Source organism: Coturnix japonica, chromosome Z (genome assembly GCF_054131305.1).
Source record: "Coturnix japonica strain WE chromosome Z, WE-NBRP24, whole genome shotgun sequence".
Taxonomy (NCBI): Eukaryota; Metazoa; Chordata; class Aves; order Galliformes; family Phasianidae; genus Coturnix; species Coturnix japonica.
The window spans coordinates 47883030-47900976 of record NC_140702.1 but is presented as its reverse complement, the minus strand read 5'-3'; the positions used below and the strand labels follow the sequence as shown (position 1 = coordinate 47900976).

General features: G+C 36.0%; 1 protein-coding gene across 7 annotated transcripts in view; it reads right to left on the bottom strand.

Moving 5' to 3' along the window:
• The window catches only part of GLIS3 (GLIS family zinc finger 3), a 138903-nt gene that overhangs the window by 101846 nt on the left and 19110 nt on the right, over positions 1–17947 (bottom strand). For all 7 annotated transcript variants that reach the window (XR_014940096.1, XM_015848920.3, XM_085530716.1 and 4 more), the window contains one exon: positions 1294–1501. Coding sequence is in view for 6 of the 7 variants with exons in the window: in XM_015848920.3 (XP_015704406.2) it covers positions 1294–1424 (131 nt within the window). In the remaining variant the exon portion in view is untranslated. The remainder of the gene's footprint in view (positions 1–1293; positions 1502–17947) is intronic.

The following is a 17947-nucleotide window of genomic DNA, read 5'->3' as shown; positions in this document are numbered from 1 at the left end:
TTTAAAATAAAAACGTATAACTCAGTGTTGACATAGCCATACATTCACATAAATAGAAGAAACACTACAGGCACACTTAAAACTTCTGAGTACTAAGTAGGTAATAATACCCTAATGATATTTACATTCTATCATTTCTATTCTGCCATAAAGGCATGTTTCTGGAGCTGTCATTTTTTACTAGCTTAGCAGTGGATGGTTTTCCCTGGCATGTTTATAAAGAAGGCAAAATTCATTTTCCAAGTTGTCCCAGAGGACTCAGATTTCACTACTGAAGAGACAGAAATAGAACAGATCAGAATATCTCAATCTAGAAGAGACCCACAAGGATCATCCAATCCAACACATCCCAGAATATTACAGATTGTAGCAAGGTTTTCTTCCAGTTACATAATAACAGCTTTGATTATTTCAAGACCATTCCTTAGCTTTCAATAAAGTGATATAGTAAAATGTTAATAGTTTAGAGAATAAGGTATCATTTGTGAACAAGATTACTTATATTTTAGGCTCAAAAGGCAACTACTGCTCAAGTCACATCTACAGAATTCACCATGTGGTTTCTGATATAACTCTTAAAATTATTTTTTTCACTGTATTTTTAACTAAAGCACAGGGATGTGCTTACTGTACCTGTATGGAGGCTATCTAAACAACTGTTTTCCCTTCACTCATGTTTGTTCTACTCATAGCGATGACCTCAAAATTTAATGGAGCATATGGAACATATTCTGTTAACTGCTCATTCAGTGCATATAGGGAACAACTGATACAATTAACTTAATGATTCAAACGATTTGAAAGCAAACATAGCTGGTGAGGAGAAAAATATTAGTGGGGTAACAGTTATTTTATCAGACATCATTGTCACTTGGTCAGCATCAGCATAACAGTCTTAATATTATGGCAAGCTTAAAATACATAACTTCCCAAGAAGATGTAACATTTAAAATATTTCTACTTTTCCCTCAATATTTTCAGTCTCTGGCTTTTTTTTTTTTTCCCCCAAAATATGCTTCAGTGATTATAAGGTCTTCATCTAAGAAAAAAAACCCTATCAAACACAGAAAAGTTCTAGCCACATTTCCTCCTTGATATGAATTATCCAAAATACTTTGATTACATATATAAATTAGTTTGAATTAAATTTGTCATGGCATAACAGAGCAACATTTAGGTCATTATATCAGAAAGGCTACATTTAAATGATAGGAAAATTATTATTAATAATAATAATAAAAACAAAAACAGCTCTTCTTTAAATACTGAAAAGAAAAAATGTTAACTCAGGACCTTGTATTTGATGGAGGAATACTTATGCTGGAAACATCCATAGACCTCTGCAAGTGAGGGCTGATCTGGTTGCATGCTCTTGAAACTTGACTAGCAGGAGACAAAACAGGTCCCAGCTGCTGAACTGTCATGGGACTGCTGGTGATTACTAGATTGCTGCGGCTGCTTTTTCCAATGGACTTGCACTGGGATCCATAACCAAGACCCCCTAAAAGCAAAAAAAAAGGCAGGTTAGTATTCATCTCCCATGAGCACATAATGAGATCACAGAATTCACAGCGTTTGTACAACAGGAATAGTGACTGGAAGTGAGTTTCTTCAGAGGAGAATGAAACAGAGGTTCAACACAAGGATTCTGCAAACTTCTCCTAACACAAAAAGCAATGCTCCATTTGATGAATGATGCACATTTAAACCATGTTGAAGCACATGAACTAAAAACCAGATATCATTGATAAACACTAGAAAAAAAACACCACTGAAACACTCTGGGAGCACAGTCGGCTCTCAAGTGAAGGACTGGCAAATTATAACAGACCTTGCCCCGTGGAATAAGAGAGAGAAGAAAAGGAGGTTGCAGGAAAACCACTTTGTATTGTGCAGAATCTCACAGCTCTAAGAAGCCGAAAGTCATTCCATCACTCCTACCACTGTCTTATCAAAAGGAAGAGGACTACAGGCATGCATGCAAATTGAGACCACTGTGATAGGTCTGCATAGATACTGCATAGTTTTCCTGGCAGTAGAGAGCTACAGCTGCAACCCCACATTCCTCACAGGCCTAGAGAGAGGACTTGGAGCTGGATCAGAAAAGCATCCTGGGCTTCCATTAGAAGGCCACAATCTGCTGTCAGTCACTGCTGCCATGACTCAAAATTGATGGCTGCTATACAGTAGCATGGGACGATTACATAGGAGTAGCTGGCAAGTGGAATACAACTGCAGAACACTCCATGTACTTTGTGATCTGACTTAGGCAGTTTTATTCCCCTTAGTTAAAACACATAAAAATGGGGAAGTTATAATTAGGTAATTCTCATTTCTAGAAGCTTCTCTGTGTTCAGACTACTACCCAGAGCAGGATAGCAGTATCAGGACAAACACTGAAAAGTACTTAAAGAATTTAAGCAGTTTTTTTTTTCTTTGTTGTACAATTCACTCATATTTCACAAGTGTTTTCAAATGGCTTGAGAACTCCATAAAGAAGTACATAAAGGCACTCACAACCCTCATAGTCACAAGAAGGAGCTGGGTTTATCTTAAAATTCCATTATTCACCATAGCAATTTCAGATGATAGTTTCTATTTTTAAAAAAGAAAACAAGACCTGTTTCAGAGGTCTGTACTTTCTCATTTTCTTCTTCTCTTTGACAAACCACTGATTTCTCACATGTATATAAGGAGTACATATATGATCCTCAAACCAGTCTGTCCTTCAAAGATGTTAGAATTTGATGGCATTATATACTGCCAAAATGTACTTCTTGGGATGAAGTATGTCAGCTCTTTTTAACAAACACAACTTTCTCATTGCTACTATTCAGAAATGTTAAGAATGTTTCAACTAGTTGAAAAATTAAGCATAAGGAACGACAGCAACATTTTGGAACCTAAACAGAAATTTAACTCGAAGGACTGGACACTTCCAAGGGAAAATGTGTATGCAGAATTGCTTGTGCTGCGTTTAACTTCATTTAGGGTACCAGAAAAGCAGCTTTTAATCTTTGTGGGATTACTCTGTGTTTTTGACAAAGATGTTAAATTAAATCAAAAGAATAAGAAAAGGCAATTTATTTTCTTTCTTGTGCAGTAATTTTGCATTTTGAACTTCTTACAGCTGAATCAGTAGTAGAGGGTGCTAGAAGGAAACCAGACAGCAAAATTATTAAGAAAAAAGGATAAGCTGACCTAAGTAATAATATGAATGCTTCCTCATATTATTTTAGCATGACACATTCACATCACATAAAATATACAATGCTATATGTGTGCATATTATGTATGTCAGCTTTTTTAAGGAAGGTATTGTCATTATCTGGAAACAAAAACATTCTATGATATAGCATATGTAAGGCAGTGAAAATGCAAGAAAAATATAGGAAACTGCACCTGCAGCTCAAAAGGCCAACTGTATCCTGAGTTGCATCAAAAGAAGCATGACCTACAGGTTGGGAGAGGTGATTCTGCTCCTCTGGTCTCATGAGACCCCAGCTGGAGTACTGTGTCCACTTCTGGGGCCTCCAACACAAGAAAGACATGGAGCTGTTGGAGAAGGTCCAGAGGAGGGCTGCAAAGATGAATGGAGGGCTGGAGCATCTCCCCTACAAGGACAGGCTGAGAGAGCTGGGGCTCTTCAGACTAGAAGAGAGAAGGATCCAGGGGGAACTTTATTGCAACCTTCCAGTACTTGAAATGGGGACTTCAGGAAAGATGGGGGGGACTTTTCATAAGAGCATGTAGCACTAGGATGAGGGGAAATGACTTTAAACTGAAAGAAAGTAGATTTAGACCAGATGCTAGGAAGAAATTACTATGAATGTGTTGAAACACTGGGACACGTTACCCAGTGAGGTTGTGGATGCCCCCTCCCTGGAAGCATTCAAGGCCAGGCTAGACAAGGCTTTGAGCAACCTGGTCTAGTGAAAGGAATCCCTGCCTGTAGCAGAGGGATCAGAATTAGATGATCTTAAAGGTCTCTTCCAATGCAAACTGTTCTATGATTCTAAGACTGTATGAACATCTAACTGTTTTTGACACTAAAATACAGCTGGGAAGCTTGTAGGGTTTATTGCTTAGATAAGACAGCAAAATGCTATTTAACTTGAGTAAAGATGTTCTGATTCTTTCCTAGATAATAACCTAATGCCCTTCACACAAGTCACTTTCTACAAGTTTTTATAATAACTACCATACCTGGTTTATTATATTTAGGAAATTAAAAATCTATGTACTTGTCTGATCCTCATTTGGGGGCAGGCTAGCATAGTCCATTCAAATGACAGTCTGCAACCACAAAACTAGATCACTAACTATCCATGATTAAACATGAGCTTCTTGGAATGTCGATATCAGCGGGAAAACAAAACAAAACAAAACAAACAAACAAAAAAACCACCACAAACAACAAAAAAAATCAGAAAAGGCAGTAATGACAATGCAGTTCTGTTGTAATTCTATTCCCAATACATCCCAGTTTCCCTTGCATTTTTGCTCTTATTATCAGTGTATAAACTGCCCACTCAGTGACGCTCAGGATGAAAGCCAAAGATACTTTGTATACCTGTCATTGAAACAGAAAAATGAGAAACAGTATTTTAGAAAGATTTTATTTCTGGGACGACAGACAAAACCTAGAATAGAACTCTGACCCTAATAAACATTTGTCAAAGCATTTCTCTGATTCAGAAACACAATGATTTTTTTTTTATTCTTTATGTCATCAATAAGCATTTGTTTTTATAAGTAAAAAATGAGCATTCTTCAGTTAAAAGGAAAAGAGAGAGAGAATCAAGAAAGATCCTATAATCAACTCCCACCATTCAGAGACTGTAATGTAAATGACTAATGCTAACAAAGTCATAACATTTTATCAAGTTTCACAGAGGTGAATATGTGCTACAAGAGCACCATCAGTATTTCATCTGTGCCCTGTGGGTCACCAAGCAGTATTAATTTGATGAGACACAAGCAGACAACCATAGGTGTGTTGAGCTAAGCCAGAGCTTAGAAGATATGAAGCTTATGCTGGCTTTGATCCAGCTGCAGGAGTACAGACCACATCTGAATCAGCACAAAGTTTAACGGGAGCAGTGTGGACACTTGAGATGGCTGGAATAAGGTAAGCTGTCATAAAATGTGCTCAAAAACTTTGAATAAACTTAAACAGGCAGAATAACTAGGTCCTGGACAAACATTTGGCATTTCATACACACAATGCCCTCAGTCCTGAAGCCTGAAAAGTCTGGTTCAGTGGAAGAACAATTAGGAACTCCCTAAAGTCTTGAATGCACATAAGTGGAGATGAATGGGAAGCTCTCTGGAGGACATCAGAAGGTTTTGACTGACACTAGGGATTCTGAGAAAAATACATGGAAGGTGTATTTATGATGAGCGAAATAACTTTTCTTATACACTAAGATTTATATCAGGAGATAGCTTAATAACTGCAACAGTATTGTAAAACAGAATAGGAGAAGGAATCGAGCCCAAGTGGCATGACAGGAAGAGCTGCAAATAATTAGAACATCATTTATTCCAAAGAAACATATTACACATAAACTAAAAAATAAAATAAAATAAAATAAAATAAAATAAAATAAAATAAAATAAAATAAAATAAAATAAAATAAAATAAAATAAAATAAAATAAAATACAAAAAAAAAAACAACCACACACAATATTTATCAATGACTAACAGTAAAAGATAACAAGTATAAACAGTAAAAATATTTTATGGAAATATTTCACTTCCTCATTCCTTGGTTTGCCTGTTTTCCTTATTTATTCTCTATAGTTGGTTAATAGGTAAGCTTCACTCATCCTTGACATGCAAAAATATTTCACCACAAAACTTCTGAAGAATGTTCAAAGAACACATAAAAATATGATTAGTTTAATTTTGGGCATACTGATTTTCATCCTAATTCATATCGCTGTCATACTTTTTGGAGACAGAGACCAAGATGAAGTTTCTATGTAAACACATGATAATACTGATTGATAAACGTTTTCTTTACCTAATTCACCAAACCAACAGTAGTAACTCACTAATTGTGTCAAGTAATTCATGTTATACAATGAAACTGCTTCATCTATACTTTGTAATTTTAAACTATGCTTCCTGTGTATAAATGACAATACAATAAAAACATTCACCAGTAGAAAAAGAAGCACAGCCAGCAGTCAAAAACTGTCCTTCTCTCCTATGCTCTCATCAGAGTCGATATGGAGTACAGCATACTGTTTTGCATTCCCAGCACAAAAAAAAGAAGAATCTGATAGAGTGAGTCCAGAGGAGGCCACAAGGATCATTATAGGGCTGAGGTACCTCTCCTGCCAGGAGATGCTGAGAGAGTTGGGGAGCACATGGAGAAGAGAATGATCTAGGGAGACGCTATTGTAGCCTTTTATATACTCCTTTCATAAACAAATCTTACAGGAAAGATGGAAAAGATTTTTTCCAGGACCTGTAGTGACAGGACAAGGAGCAATAGTTTTTATTTGAGAGAGAGTACATTTAGACTGAATATAAGAAATGAAGGAACTGCCTGGAGATGTTGCAGACATCCCATACCTGGATGTGTTCAAACTTGGGTTGGAGGAGGCTTTGAACAGCCTGATCTAGTGAAAGATGTCCCTGTCCATTGCTGGGAAGCTGGAACAGGATGATCTTTAAAGGCCCCTTGAGCCCTGTAGGTGAGCCACATAAAATTCTGTCAGAGCTATGCTAAGCTTGAACAACTTTTATGCAGAAAACAATCTGCAAATCATCACAGTACAATGAAATTACTAAACCATTACCCTTCTTAAAACAAACAAATAAACAAGAAAAACACCTCTATGGTTTTAACCCAATCTCCTGGATTTGATCTTAGCTCACAACTCACTTAGGACTAGTAATGCTTTGTTAATAAGAAATTTCCTCTAAAACCTCAGGCAGTGGACACGCTGAACAGTGAGGTAGAAAGACCATTACTTTGACTGGTATTGGCAATTCCCAGGTGTGCAACTGTTTGCAGATGCTTAATCTTCACAATCAAGAAAAATAATCTGGAGGAAATACACTCAACAGAATTACATGTATGCCACATTGTCTTATGAGAAAATATTATGTGTGCACTGTGGAAGCTCTCCATGCCTTGAAACTTGTAGTTTCTTTATTATCAGGGTACGCTTTGTAAATTGACTTGTACCAATTTCCAATGTTATTTGTCATTCATTGTATGAAGTAATCAAGCGTGTACTTTCAGACTATTGTGAGACAAAAGAGACTGACAAAGCACAATTAAAAACAATGTCTCCCTTCAAGTGGAACCAGGGTAAAAAATTATCCAGAACTGACCAGTGAAAACAATACCTTGCAGGTAATTAACTCAGCTGGTTTAAAGCAGACAGCAATGAGATCACCTATGGAACAATTTAACCATGGAATTTAATCGAATGAAAACAGTGGTCTCTTAATGGCTAAACTAAGAATATATTATGAAACAGTTAGGTTCAGGAAAGTTCCATCTGAAAACACATACTGTAAAACAAAGATTTTTCAATTAACGACTTCTATAATATCGCATGATAAGTAGAATCAGTTTTGTTTAAAAGAGGAAAGCCTCCCATTTATTAAAAAGTTATCTTGAAAGCTGTTTTGTTTTCCTCTTTTGCATAAAATGTAGGAAGTTATCATTTAACTACTGCACAAACGAGTAAATGTTTAACTGGATTAAAATATAAATGTTCTAGTTGTAATGGGTAACTCCTTACTTGTTATAAGTAGATTATTCTGTTCTATCTCTTTTCCTTAAAGGATTAACTGTATTTATACGCTTCTGCTTTTGTCAGTTTTAAGACTAGGTTTTACATACTGTATGTGCTCTTCTACAAAAGAAAACACACTGCTCTATGTCTTTGGTCTATGATACTACTTCTGTGTCATGTGCATTACTCATATAGCTTTAGTAAGTTTCTACCTGCTAAACTTAGTCTGATAATTTAGTCTGCCTTTCTGAAAAAACAAATACATACAAGAGAACTGCAATGGAATCAGAGATAGCACCACCTATTTTCAGTCCCACTGGGAAAATAGTCCTTGCATCTAACCTAAAAGAACACAGATCATATGTCTGTGTCTGTATATGCATGAGAGCACAGACTGTTGGCTTCTTTTTCAGATGAATTGTGAGTGGCACTATTGAAGTGGCAAACAACAACAAAAAATACAGTATTGTTAAAACTTCCTGATACATTATGTATGATACAACTCCAGATAAAATCTATAGAGAAATACTTTGCCCATTAGGCAGTGTTGCACTTAACTGAAAAAATAAAGCTGGCTGATTTCAGCAGTGGTTTTGGAATACTTCTTCACTGATATCACCTGACTACAATGAAGAATTATCACGTACTAATGAATCACCACAAAGACACTACAAAGCAGGATTAGGCAATCATTACCTGGATGAAACACTTTTGGAAAGAATTAATTTACTTTCAACTTCTGTAAAATCTGCACTAAATTAGAAGAGAAATATGTCACCTTACTGAAGACCAGCCAGCTAAGAAAACACCTTAGAAAAACAATTATTCAGATCCTGTAACAGTTCATTTCCCACAGAAACTTCCTTCTTATACTTCTTCAACCTTTAGTAAAATATGCATTATTTCTTTCTATCAGAAATACATCCTTACCATTTTTTTTTCATTACATTCCTGAAATTCTTCCCCTAATTTTAATTAAATGATGATCAAATGAGATATTTTCTGTTGTCTCCACATGCTTAGTGTTTTAGAAAATGGCAAGTGGATATACTCAGCTGGTTTAGACTTCCTTAACACCAATGAATTATCACAGGTTAGCTGTAAGGAAAGCCTGCTACCAGATGCACAGATGTCCTTAGCAGAGGATGGCTCTAACTCTCTCACAGGCCAGGTCTCACTCTTGGAACATAAGTGCCATTTCATCCCATGATCCAATACAAAGCACAATTTAAGAAAAAAATAAAACAACAACAACAAAATAGAACAAAACAAAACAAAAAACAAACAAACAAACAACAAAAAAAAAACCAACAAAAACAAACCCCAACCAACTTCCACCGACAAAAACCATGTAGTAAAGGCTCTGTCAAACATTAAAGTGCAATCCCATGTAAAGAACTCTTTACAGATGGCCTGAGTTATTTAACCACTACTTCTCAGGAAAGCCAGGAGAGAATTCTCTTCAAGAGAATGAAACACACAAGCAGGAGGAAAAAAGAATAAATGCCAACTAGCTGAATAGTGATAATAAATAAGAACAGGAGGCAAATGTTCACGTAGAAAGAACTGCAGAAACAAGTTCTTGGAGTACTCAAGTAGGAGTGCAAGTGACTTGCAATAGTATTCAGTTTGCTTTTCCTTCCTAGATTAAGTCAATTGTTCAAGGATAACTAAACCATACTTTTAAAAATTGCCTTGTCCCTGAGTTTCTGAGCAGTACAAAGAAGCAATTTTCTATCTTTTCTTGTATTAAAAACAAGATACCGTTTAATGTTGTTTCTTTTAACTGATAATGTGACAACTTTATCCTAGTTGTCAGTTTAACTAGGCAGAAATAACGAGCCAACATAACGTATGTATTCTAAGAAGCTTTGTACTCAGCTAATTAGTTTAACCATTGCTTTCACGGTTCATTTAAAAGTTTCATGCTTCATTAAATACCAATGCATTTCACCACCTCAGAAAAACTTGTCAGTAAAAATACAATTGTCTTTTTAAGCAGTAATCTTGTTAACTGATATATACATTTCAAGCATGTCTATCAGACATCATCAAAATCTGAACTTCTGCAATTGCAAAGCAGTATGCAAATCTCTTTTCATACACAGCAGGAAACTTCTGGCTGAAAAAAAAGCACTTTGAAAGAAAAAATACATTGTTTTTGATGTATACTATTTTAATCATTTTAAAACTTGCTACACTGATCTCTGTTTGTTCCACCTTCATGACAATCAATTCAAAATTAACATGGTTGTTTTGATTTCTTTATTTTTTAAAGACTGTAAGTTAAAAATTCAGAAAGGTATGTCAATAAAGCATAAAGAGATTATTCTCTATTATGAAGGTGTACCCACATATGTAAAATATGCATTTTATCAATTTAGAATATATGAAATTATACTAAATTACTTATTCAGAGTCCAATTGTGTAAATTCCATGAATTCTCTAGAAACTTCTTCTACTGTGTTCTCAGTTAGACTTGTTCTATGAAATGTATGGTCAATATAGGCATACAGTAATAACAAAGTGAAAAGTCATGACATTTTAGATTTCTTAAAAGCTGAAATGTTATTACATTATGACTCAATTAAAGCCTTCCACTTGTCCTTCCACACTGCAAGTCAATGAGAGGCAAGTCCTGGGAAAATTATACCAACAGCCACAAATATTTAAAACTCGTGTTGTCACTACATGCTTCCACTCTTCTCAAAGCCTTCAATATTCTTCTTCTAAATTTATTATTTAATTAACCCAAGGAGTGGTTGTTAATTGAAATTTCCCAGGTCCTTAGTTGTTGTGACCAAAAATAAAAGATTTAAAACAAAAAAAAAAAAAAAAAAAAAAAAAAAAAAAAAAAACCTAATTCTTTTTAGTCAAAGTGAGTCCATCTATCTTTTGCAAAGCCAGGGTAGTAAAAGGGAGGATTAAGGTCACTTTAATGGCTCAGGTTCCACAAAGAAAACTCCACTCCATGCCTTGAGCTGCCATTTTTGTCAAAACTGATTTCCAGAGAATTTGTTAAGAGGATGCTCCTGTGTTAGGACGGTTAGGCATCCCAAGTTGGACACTAAATAAGGTCTGATGTGAAGACATCAGAAACCATAGTGTCGTGCCAACACACTGGAGAGTACATGTGCCTATAAGTGTTGGAAAGAATTGTTCATGGACAAAGAGATATAAAAAGAAAAAATGTATGTGCTTTTCACTCTGAGCTGAAGCACCTTTGTTAAAGGGTAGAAAAATATGCAAATGCTCCTCAAGCAACATTAAATAACCAAGCCTGCAAGCAGATATGAATGAATATTGGCAGTCAGTGATTGGCACAGTTTTCAGTCCCTAAATGTGGATGGCCAGATGTCCACCCCAGCTATTCTCTTATTCCCCTCCCTTAACAGCACAGGGCCAGAAAGCAGCATGGAGAAGAGATAACAACAGTTTAAAAAAGAAAAAGAAAAAGAAAAAGAAAAAGTAAAAGAAAAAGAAAAAGAAAAAGAAAAAGAAAAAGAAAAAGAAAAAGAAAAAGAAAAAGAAAAAGAAAAAGAAAAAGAAAAAGAAAAAGAAAAAGAAAGAAAAAGCTGAGCAAAAAGCTGAGCACAGAAACAAAGGAAAAAAAAGAAAGAAAGAAAGAAAGAAAGAAAGAAAGAAAGAAAGAAAGAAAGAAAGAAAGAAAGAAAGAAAGAAAGAAAGAAAGAAAGAAAGAAAGAAAGAAAGAAAGAAAGAAAGAAAGAAAGAAAGAAAGAAAGAAAGAAAGAAAGAAAGAAAGAAAAAAGAAAAAAAAAAAAAAGGAGATTTATCCAATACTTTCCATCACCATCAGAAGACAGATGTCCAGCCAATTCCTGGGAAAGAACACCTCAGTACCCATAGCAGTCACTCAGGAAGACAAATGCCATCACCATGAACATGCCTGCATCCTCCCTCATTTTCTCAGCTTTTATAGTTGAGAATATCACCAAATGGCATGGAATACCCATCTAGTCAGTTTGGGCTGCTTGTCCTGGCTATGTCTCCTCCCAATTTCTTGTCCACACCCATATCAGGCTACTGGCATTTCAGGGGGGCAACAAATTGGAAAGGCAGCCTTGAAACTGCAAGCACTGATCAGTAAGAGTCAAAACATCGGTGTGTTATCAACACTGTCTAGCCACACATATAAAACTCAGCATTATATGGGAATGATATGAGGAAAATTAACTCTATCCTAGCCAGGTTCTGTACACTTGAATAAATCAAAGAGATGTCAGAAGACTGCTGTGGGAGGGGCAAACATGGGGTATCAGAGGAACAGGGTGAGGAGACAAAGCACCGCCAAGAGAGTGTCTGGAGCTCAGATATCACTCCAGACTTCAAATTTACTTGTGAATAAAATATTTGAGTCAATGTTCAAAAAAGGAATTCTTTCCCATTGTGGTTTTATTTTAAAATGTGTGAGGGGAAAAGAAGAGAGAAAAAAAAAAAAAAAAAAAAAAGGAATATTAAACATTGGACAGGTATTAAAACTATTATCTAATCAAATAATACAGTCACAACATTTCTTAGAGTTTTTCACATTTCATTTTTAGAAGTGCAAGTCATTAGTTTAGTCACTAGGGATACTGAACTGCTTTCTGAAATAGCAAGAACTACAAATGGAAATACTTGAGAACAGTGATAGGACAAGTGTAGTGGTTTTAAACTGAAAGAGGGAAGAGTTAGATTTGATGTTGGGAATGAATTCCTTACTCAAAGGGTGGTGAGGAACCGGAACAAGTTGCCCAAATAAGCTTTAGATGCCCTGTTCCTGAAGGCACTAAAGGCCATGTTGGATGGCAACCCTTCCCATGGCAGGGGTTGGAACTAAACGGTCTACAATATCCCATCCAATCCAAGACATTCTCTGGTTCCATGATTCTATATTTTTCTTTTTCTCTGAATAATACTTAAAAAGTCAATGTCTTTTAAAGCATCATTTCTCAATGCTTGTTTTTTTTTTAATTTTATTTATTTATTTATTTATTTTTAACCAGCAGATGCTTTCAAAAGGATATTTCATCCTGATAAATCCCAGCAAGTTGGAATTCTTAGACTCAATCCACACTACAAACTGAGCTAAGGGTTGCAGGCAGCATATGAGAAATGCTATTTCTTGATGCACTTCCTTTCTAGAAATTATCTGGAGTAAATCACTACTTCTTCCCATTCCTTCATCAGGTGGGTGTGTAAGGAAGAGTTTCTTGCCCAATATGCTCTGAAACAGACAGAGTGACAGTAGTGTCTCTCTTCAGAAAGCCAAACATAGAGTGGGATGAAAATGTGTGAAATAAATAGCTCATTCCCCAGGACTAAGGAGGATCTCAACCACAACCTGTTCTCTGGGCAATTCCAGGAGCACTTTACCTCCACACCAAGGATATGGAGATAGGCTGTTAGGTGACAACCTGTCCCATACAATTTCCAGAGAGCCAAAAGCTAGGACAATAACCATCTCACAGGTCCATGGATGTTCCAAGAGAAGTGTAAGCCAGCAAGTAAAAAACTTAGAATAACTGCTCAAAGACCCTGCAATGAATCAAGGAATCATTAAGGTTGGAAAAAACCTCTGAGGTCACTAAATTCAACCATCAGCCCATCACCACCATACCCACTAACCATGTCTCTCAGTGCCACACCTTTACTGTTTTTGAAAACCTCCAGGAATGGTGACTCTCTCACCTCTCTTGAGCAGCCTGTTCCAGAGCCTCATCACTCTGAGTGGAAGTTTATCCTAACATCCAACTTAAATCTCCCATGGCGCAACTCAAGGCCATTACCTAATGTCCTGTCAATGTTATCTGGCAGAACAGGCCAAACCCCACCTTGTCACAACCTCCTTTCTCAGGTCATTGTTGAGAGCAGTGAGGTGTCCCCTGAGCCTTCTCTTCATCAGACTAAACAATCCCTGTTTCCTCAGCTGTTCCCCATAAGACTTGTGTTTCAGATCCTATTCACCTTCACTGCCCTTCTCTGTACATGCTCGAGGACCTCTATCTTTCCTGTGGAGAGTGCCTAAATATCAGTATTGTAGTCCTTGCTTTTAGTCTTTTTATGCTGGCCAAAATGATGCAGCAATATCTTAGGCTTACTATTATTCATCTAAGGGCATCACAAGTCTCCTAAAACTATATGCAAGTTTAAGTCCTTTTGGTGTTGTTCCTTTATGCTTTCCCAAAGTAAGCATGCATAAAAATGGTTACTCCATTCACGATGCAGCAGAATTTTGCCAGATATGTAAGCCAACTAGATATTCTTCCTTTTGGTAGCTCCTCGTGACTGTCCTTGGGATTAGAGAAGAAACCTAAACATTGAGACTGACCTATCCAGCGTCCAAGGTAATTCCTTCTTAGTCTCCCAAGTGAACAGGCAGGAAGCATCTCTCCTGAGGCTGTATGTAGTAGCTTCAAATGGCTTAACAACAGTTAGGGATATTCCAAATTGGTCAACAAACACAACGTTGTTAGATCCTTTTGTAAATTCTCCTTACAAAAGTTAGATGCTGAAATATAGAAATCCTCAGCACTTTCTGCACTGCCAAATAACAATATCTTTTTAAAGAAACTGTCAGGCTGTAAGTTTTTGTTTCTGCGTGTAGCCAGTTAGTTGTTCCACAGTCCCTATGGCATTTGATCCAAAATAAGTACCAGACAGTTTTAGCCTATTCTTTGCCTTATGTTAACAAGAAAAAATCTTTTATCAAGATTTCTGGGAAAAAAGTTATCAGGTCTTTGTTTTATTTTCATTACACAAAAATAAGTACAACAGGATCCTAGCATAGCAGAACAAATATCTGCTACGCTCACAATTTGTTTAATTTTAGATAAACCAACAGCAGGTTGTCCAGCGAGGCTGAGGATGCCCTCCCCGTGGAAGCATTCAAGGCCAGCTTGGATGGGGCTATGAGTAACCTGGTCCAGTGGGAGGTATTTCTGCCTACAGCAAGGGGGTTGGAACTCAATGATCTTAAAAATCTCTTTGAGGTCAAACCAGTCTGTGATTTTACATGAGTACCAACTAAGAATAGAATATACTAGACATCCATACCTAAGAATGTATGGGAAACTAAACCATACTGCTTTTTATGACTGGTAACTATGTTCCATGCATACAGAGCAAAATACCCAGCAACCCATATATCTTTAACTCTGTCAGTTCTTAAATTAACAATTGATAATCAAGCAGTGATAAAGTCTGAAGTTGTCATTACTGTCTTTTGAACTTCTCTATGTTTTCTACTTTTCTTACTGAATGACAAGCTTTACCAGAGGTACTGATGTGAGGTTTGTAACTTAGCATCCCTTTTTTTTTTTTTTTTTTTTTTTTCCCTTGCAATTCTTATGAAATTATTTCTCTGTCAATATTTTAAAAGAAAGAAACCTTAGTTTAGCTATAACTTGTTGGGTAGTTGCAATGGAAAAAAGGCGATTATTATCATTATTCTCAGATTTTAATGAACTCCTCACATAGGACTCAGACATCCAATTTAAAAGACTTGTTTTAATGATCTGAGGGCAAAGAACTATTCAAATTGTTCATATTGACAACTAATGAACTTGTAGATTAGTATAAGATGAAGGAATTCATGACAAAAGCAATCATGTGAAAAGAATCTGCTCATGATTATTTTTTCTTGTTTTTTTCTAAATCCAAAAGCCTATTGATTCTTGCTGGTTTAACAGTTACACATTTTCTTATCTCCCCAGAAATCAAAAATTCATGTTTTTCTCAGAATAGAACCACCCGAAACAGATAAAAAAAGAACTGTATAAGGAAATTTTTCAAGTGATTTTTTGTCCATTTTCAGCGAATCCACATCCAACATTTCATGTACAACGTTACAAAAGCAGGGTAATTCAGAGAGTATTTCTAATCAAGTATTCGAATGTTCTTTTTCTTGTACTACCACAGATCTCTCATTTCTATTTATAAATCAACACTATGAAATAAAATGCAATTTCCTGCTGAGTGGCAGGAAGGCATGACAATTGCAGAGATTTAAGAGGAGAGGACAAGGTTATCTGAGGCACAGGATGAAGATCCAAAGCATGGTGGGCACAAGTGTGCTGGTTGCTAGAATGGCTTTGCGGCAGAGTAGACATGAATAGAAAGTAGGCAGAACTGTCATGCTAGGGACAACAGGACTTCTCCACCCTCCTAACTGGTGGGGAAAGGTAGACCTTGTTCATCATTAGTGAGAGAGCTGTGTGATATGGGGATGTGTAAAATGTTTTCCATTCGCTAATGAAACCCATCACCTGTTTTATCTAATTTGTTTTTTATGTATTTACTGGAGCAGATGAAAAACTGTTCCACCTTTCGAACTACTGGTAAGCTTAGCATTCCAGTAAGATACCCTACTTAATTTCTGCACAGAACATGCCATGTGATCACTTAAAGTTTCAATGCCCTCGCCCACTTCTATATTTAGATAGAAAATTATTTTTGTGAGTAAAGAATTAAAAACAACCATAGGAAAAAAAATAAAATAATGTAAAGAATTAATGGTATTGGTCCTACACAGAATTCCAGGCAAAGTTAGCAGTTTGACTATTAGCTACACAGAACAATTTTATGAACCAAATGGTGCTCATCACCATTCAAGATAACAGACAAACAGTTCAAAAATTGAGCATTTCACAGAGCTGAGAATACTGATCACAGATGAAAGAAAAGATATGAGTGGGCACATTTGTGTAAAAGTGGTTTCTTTACACTCATTACCTCTCCTGCATTTCTAAAATATATTCTGCCATATAAAAGTCTTTAATATCAGCTGGTTTGCTCCTTATCTCACATTCAGATCCAAACAAATGTGGTTAAATAGCAACTAATTTCACTGGAACCAATCAAGATGCAAGAAACAATATTCCTATCACATGAATCCCATTATTTTCTATGAGATACACTCATGGCTCAGGGTGGAAATTCTCATATTCCCTTATAAGCACAAATGGTATGTTCAAAAGCAAATGGTTTTCATATGGAAATTGGAAGAGTAACCAGATTTGGCAGCAGTGACGAAATCAGATGAGAAAATATCTGCAAGATGCAAAGGCTCCCATTGACATTAAGAAGCCAAAACTGAAATGTATTTTAGATGATGAAGGACAGCTAGCAAGTCTTGGTATAGATTGTTAGACAAAGAACACCTCACAGCGCCAGGATAGGTGAAGAAGAAGTAGGCTGCAGCACTAATCTTTCCCCTACTCAAGAGTCAGAGTGTAGGTATGCACAGGATAACAAAAGTAATCTTCCAGCAGGCCTTGAGGTCCCAACATTAAAACAATTCTTTTAAATTACATAAGATATTTTAAACATCTCTCTTTCTTCAAAAGCCAACTCAACTTACAGTTAAATGCCTAAACAGCTGTATAAGCAGTCCTCTTTTATCGTCAAAAGCATCACAACAGTCAGAAATAAGCAGTATGGACTGCTTAGAAGATACAATTCACTGAATAAATGACAGCAATGCTGGGTTAGTAGATTAAAAGAAAAAACAAACCCAAACATTTAATTTGAAAGTACTGATTAATGACAGACCAACTACATAATACAGTTAGCTGGATTTTGAAAGCCAAATGCAGATTTATAAACAGACGTTCAAACAGTAGCATGTAATAAATGTAAGTTCAATCTAAATCAAATATGCTGCTGCTGAACTCTGGACTTATCCTTTGAAACAAACCATTGAAAACACTTGAGTAGGATTGAATGAGAATATTACAATGCGTTTTATATGATTAAGCTATACTTAGTTGCCAAAGTAAACTTAACATTGATAATGTCTGCAACGTTGATGACCATCTGTCATGCTATACTGGTGTTTGAATAAAGCATTAGTCATTAAGCCAGGCAAATATTAAAAATTATTCTGGGTTTCCTCAAGTGCCTGATAGTAAGAATATTTTCTTCCTGTGTTTAAGTAAAAATTACTAAATGATACACAGATATCTCCTTTTTAATTTTTATTATTTTTTAAACTTTCTATGTTCAAACCACTTGGTTTTTAACATTTCCATTCATGATAAATTTTTTTTTAAGTCATTCATAATCTATGTTATAATGGCCAGCCAATGTTGTCTGTCAATTGATATTAACAGTTGTTAACAACCAGGGAAGTGAATCAGACATCACGTGGAGATGAAGTCCTGAAACCTTGTTGGGACTAC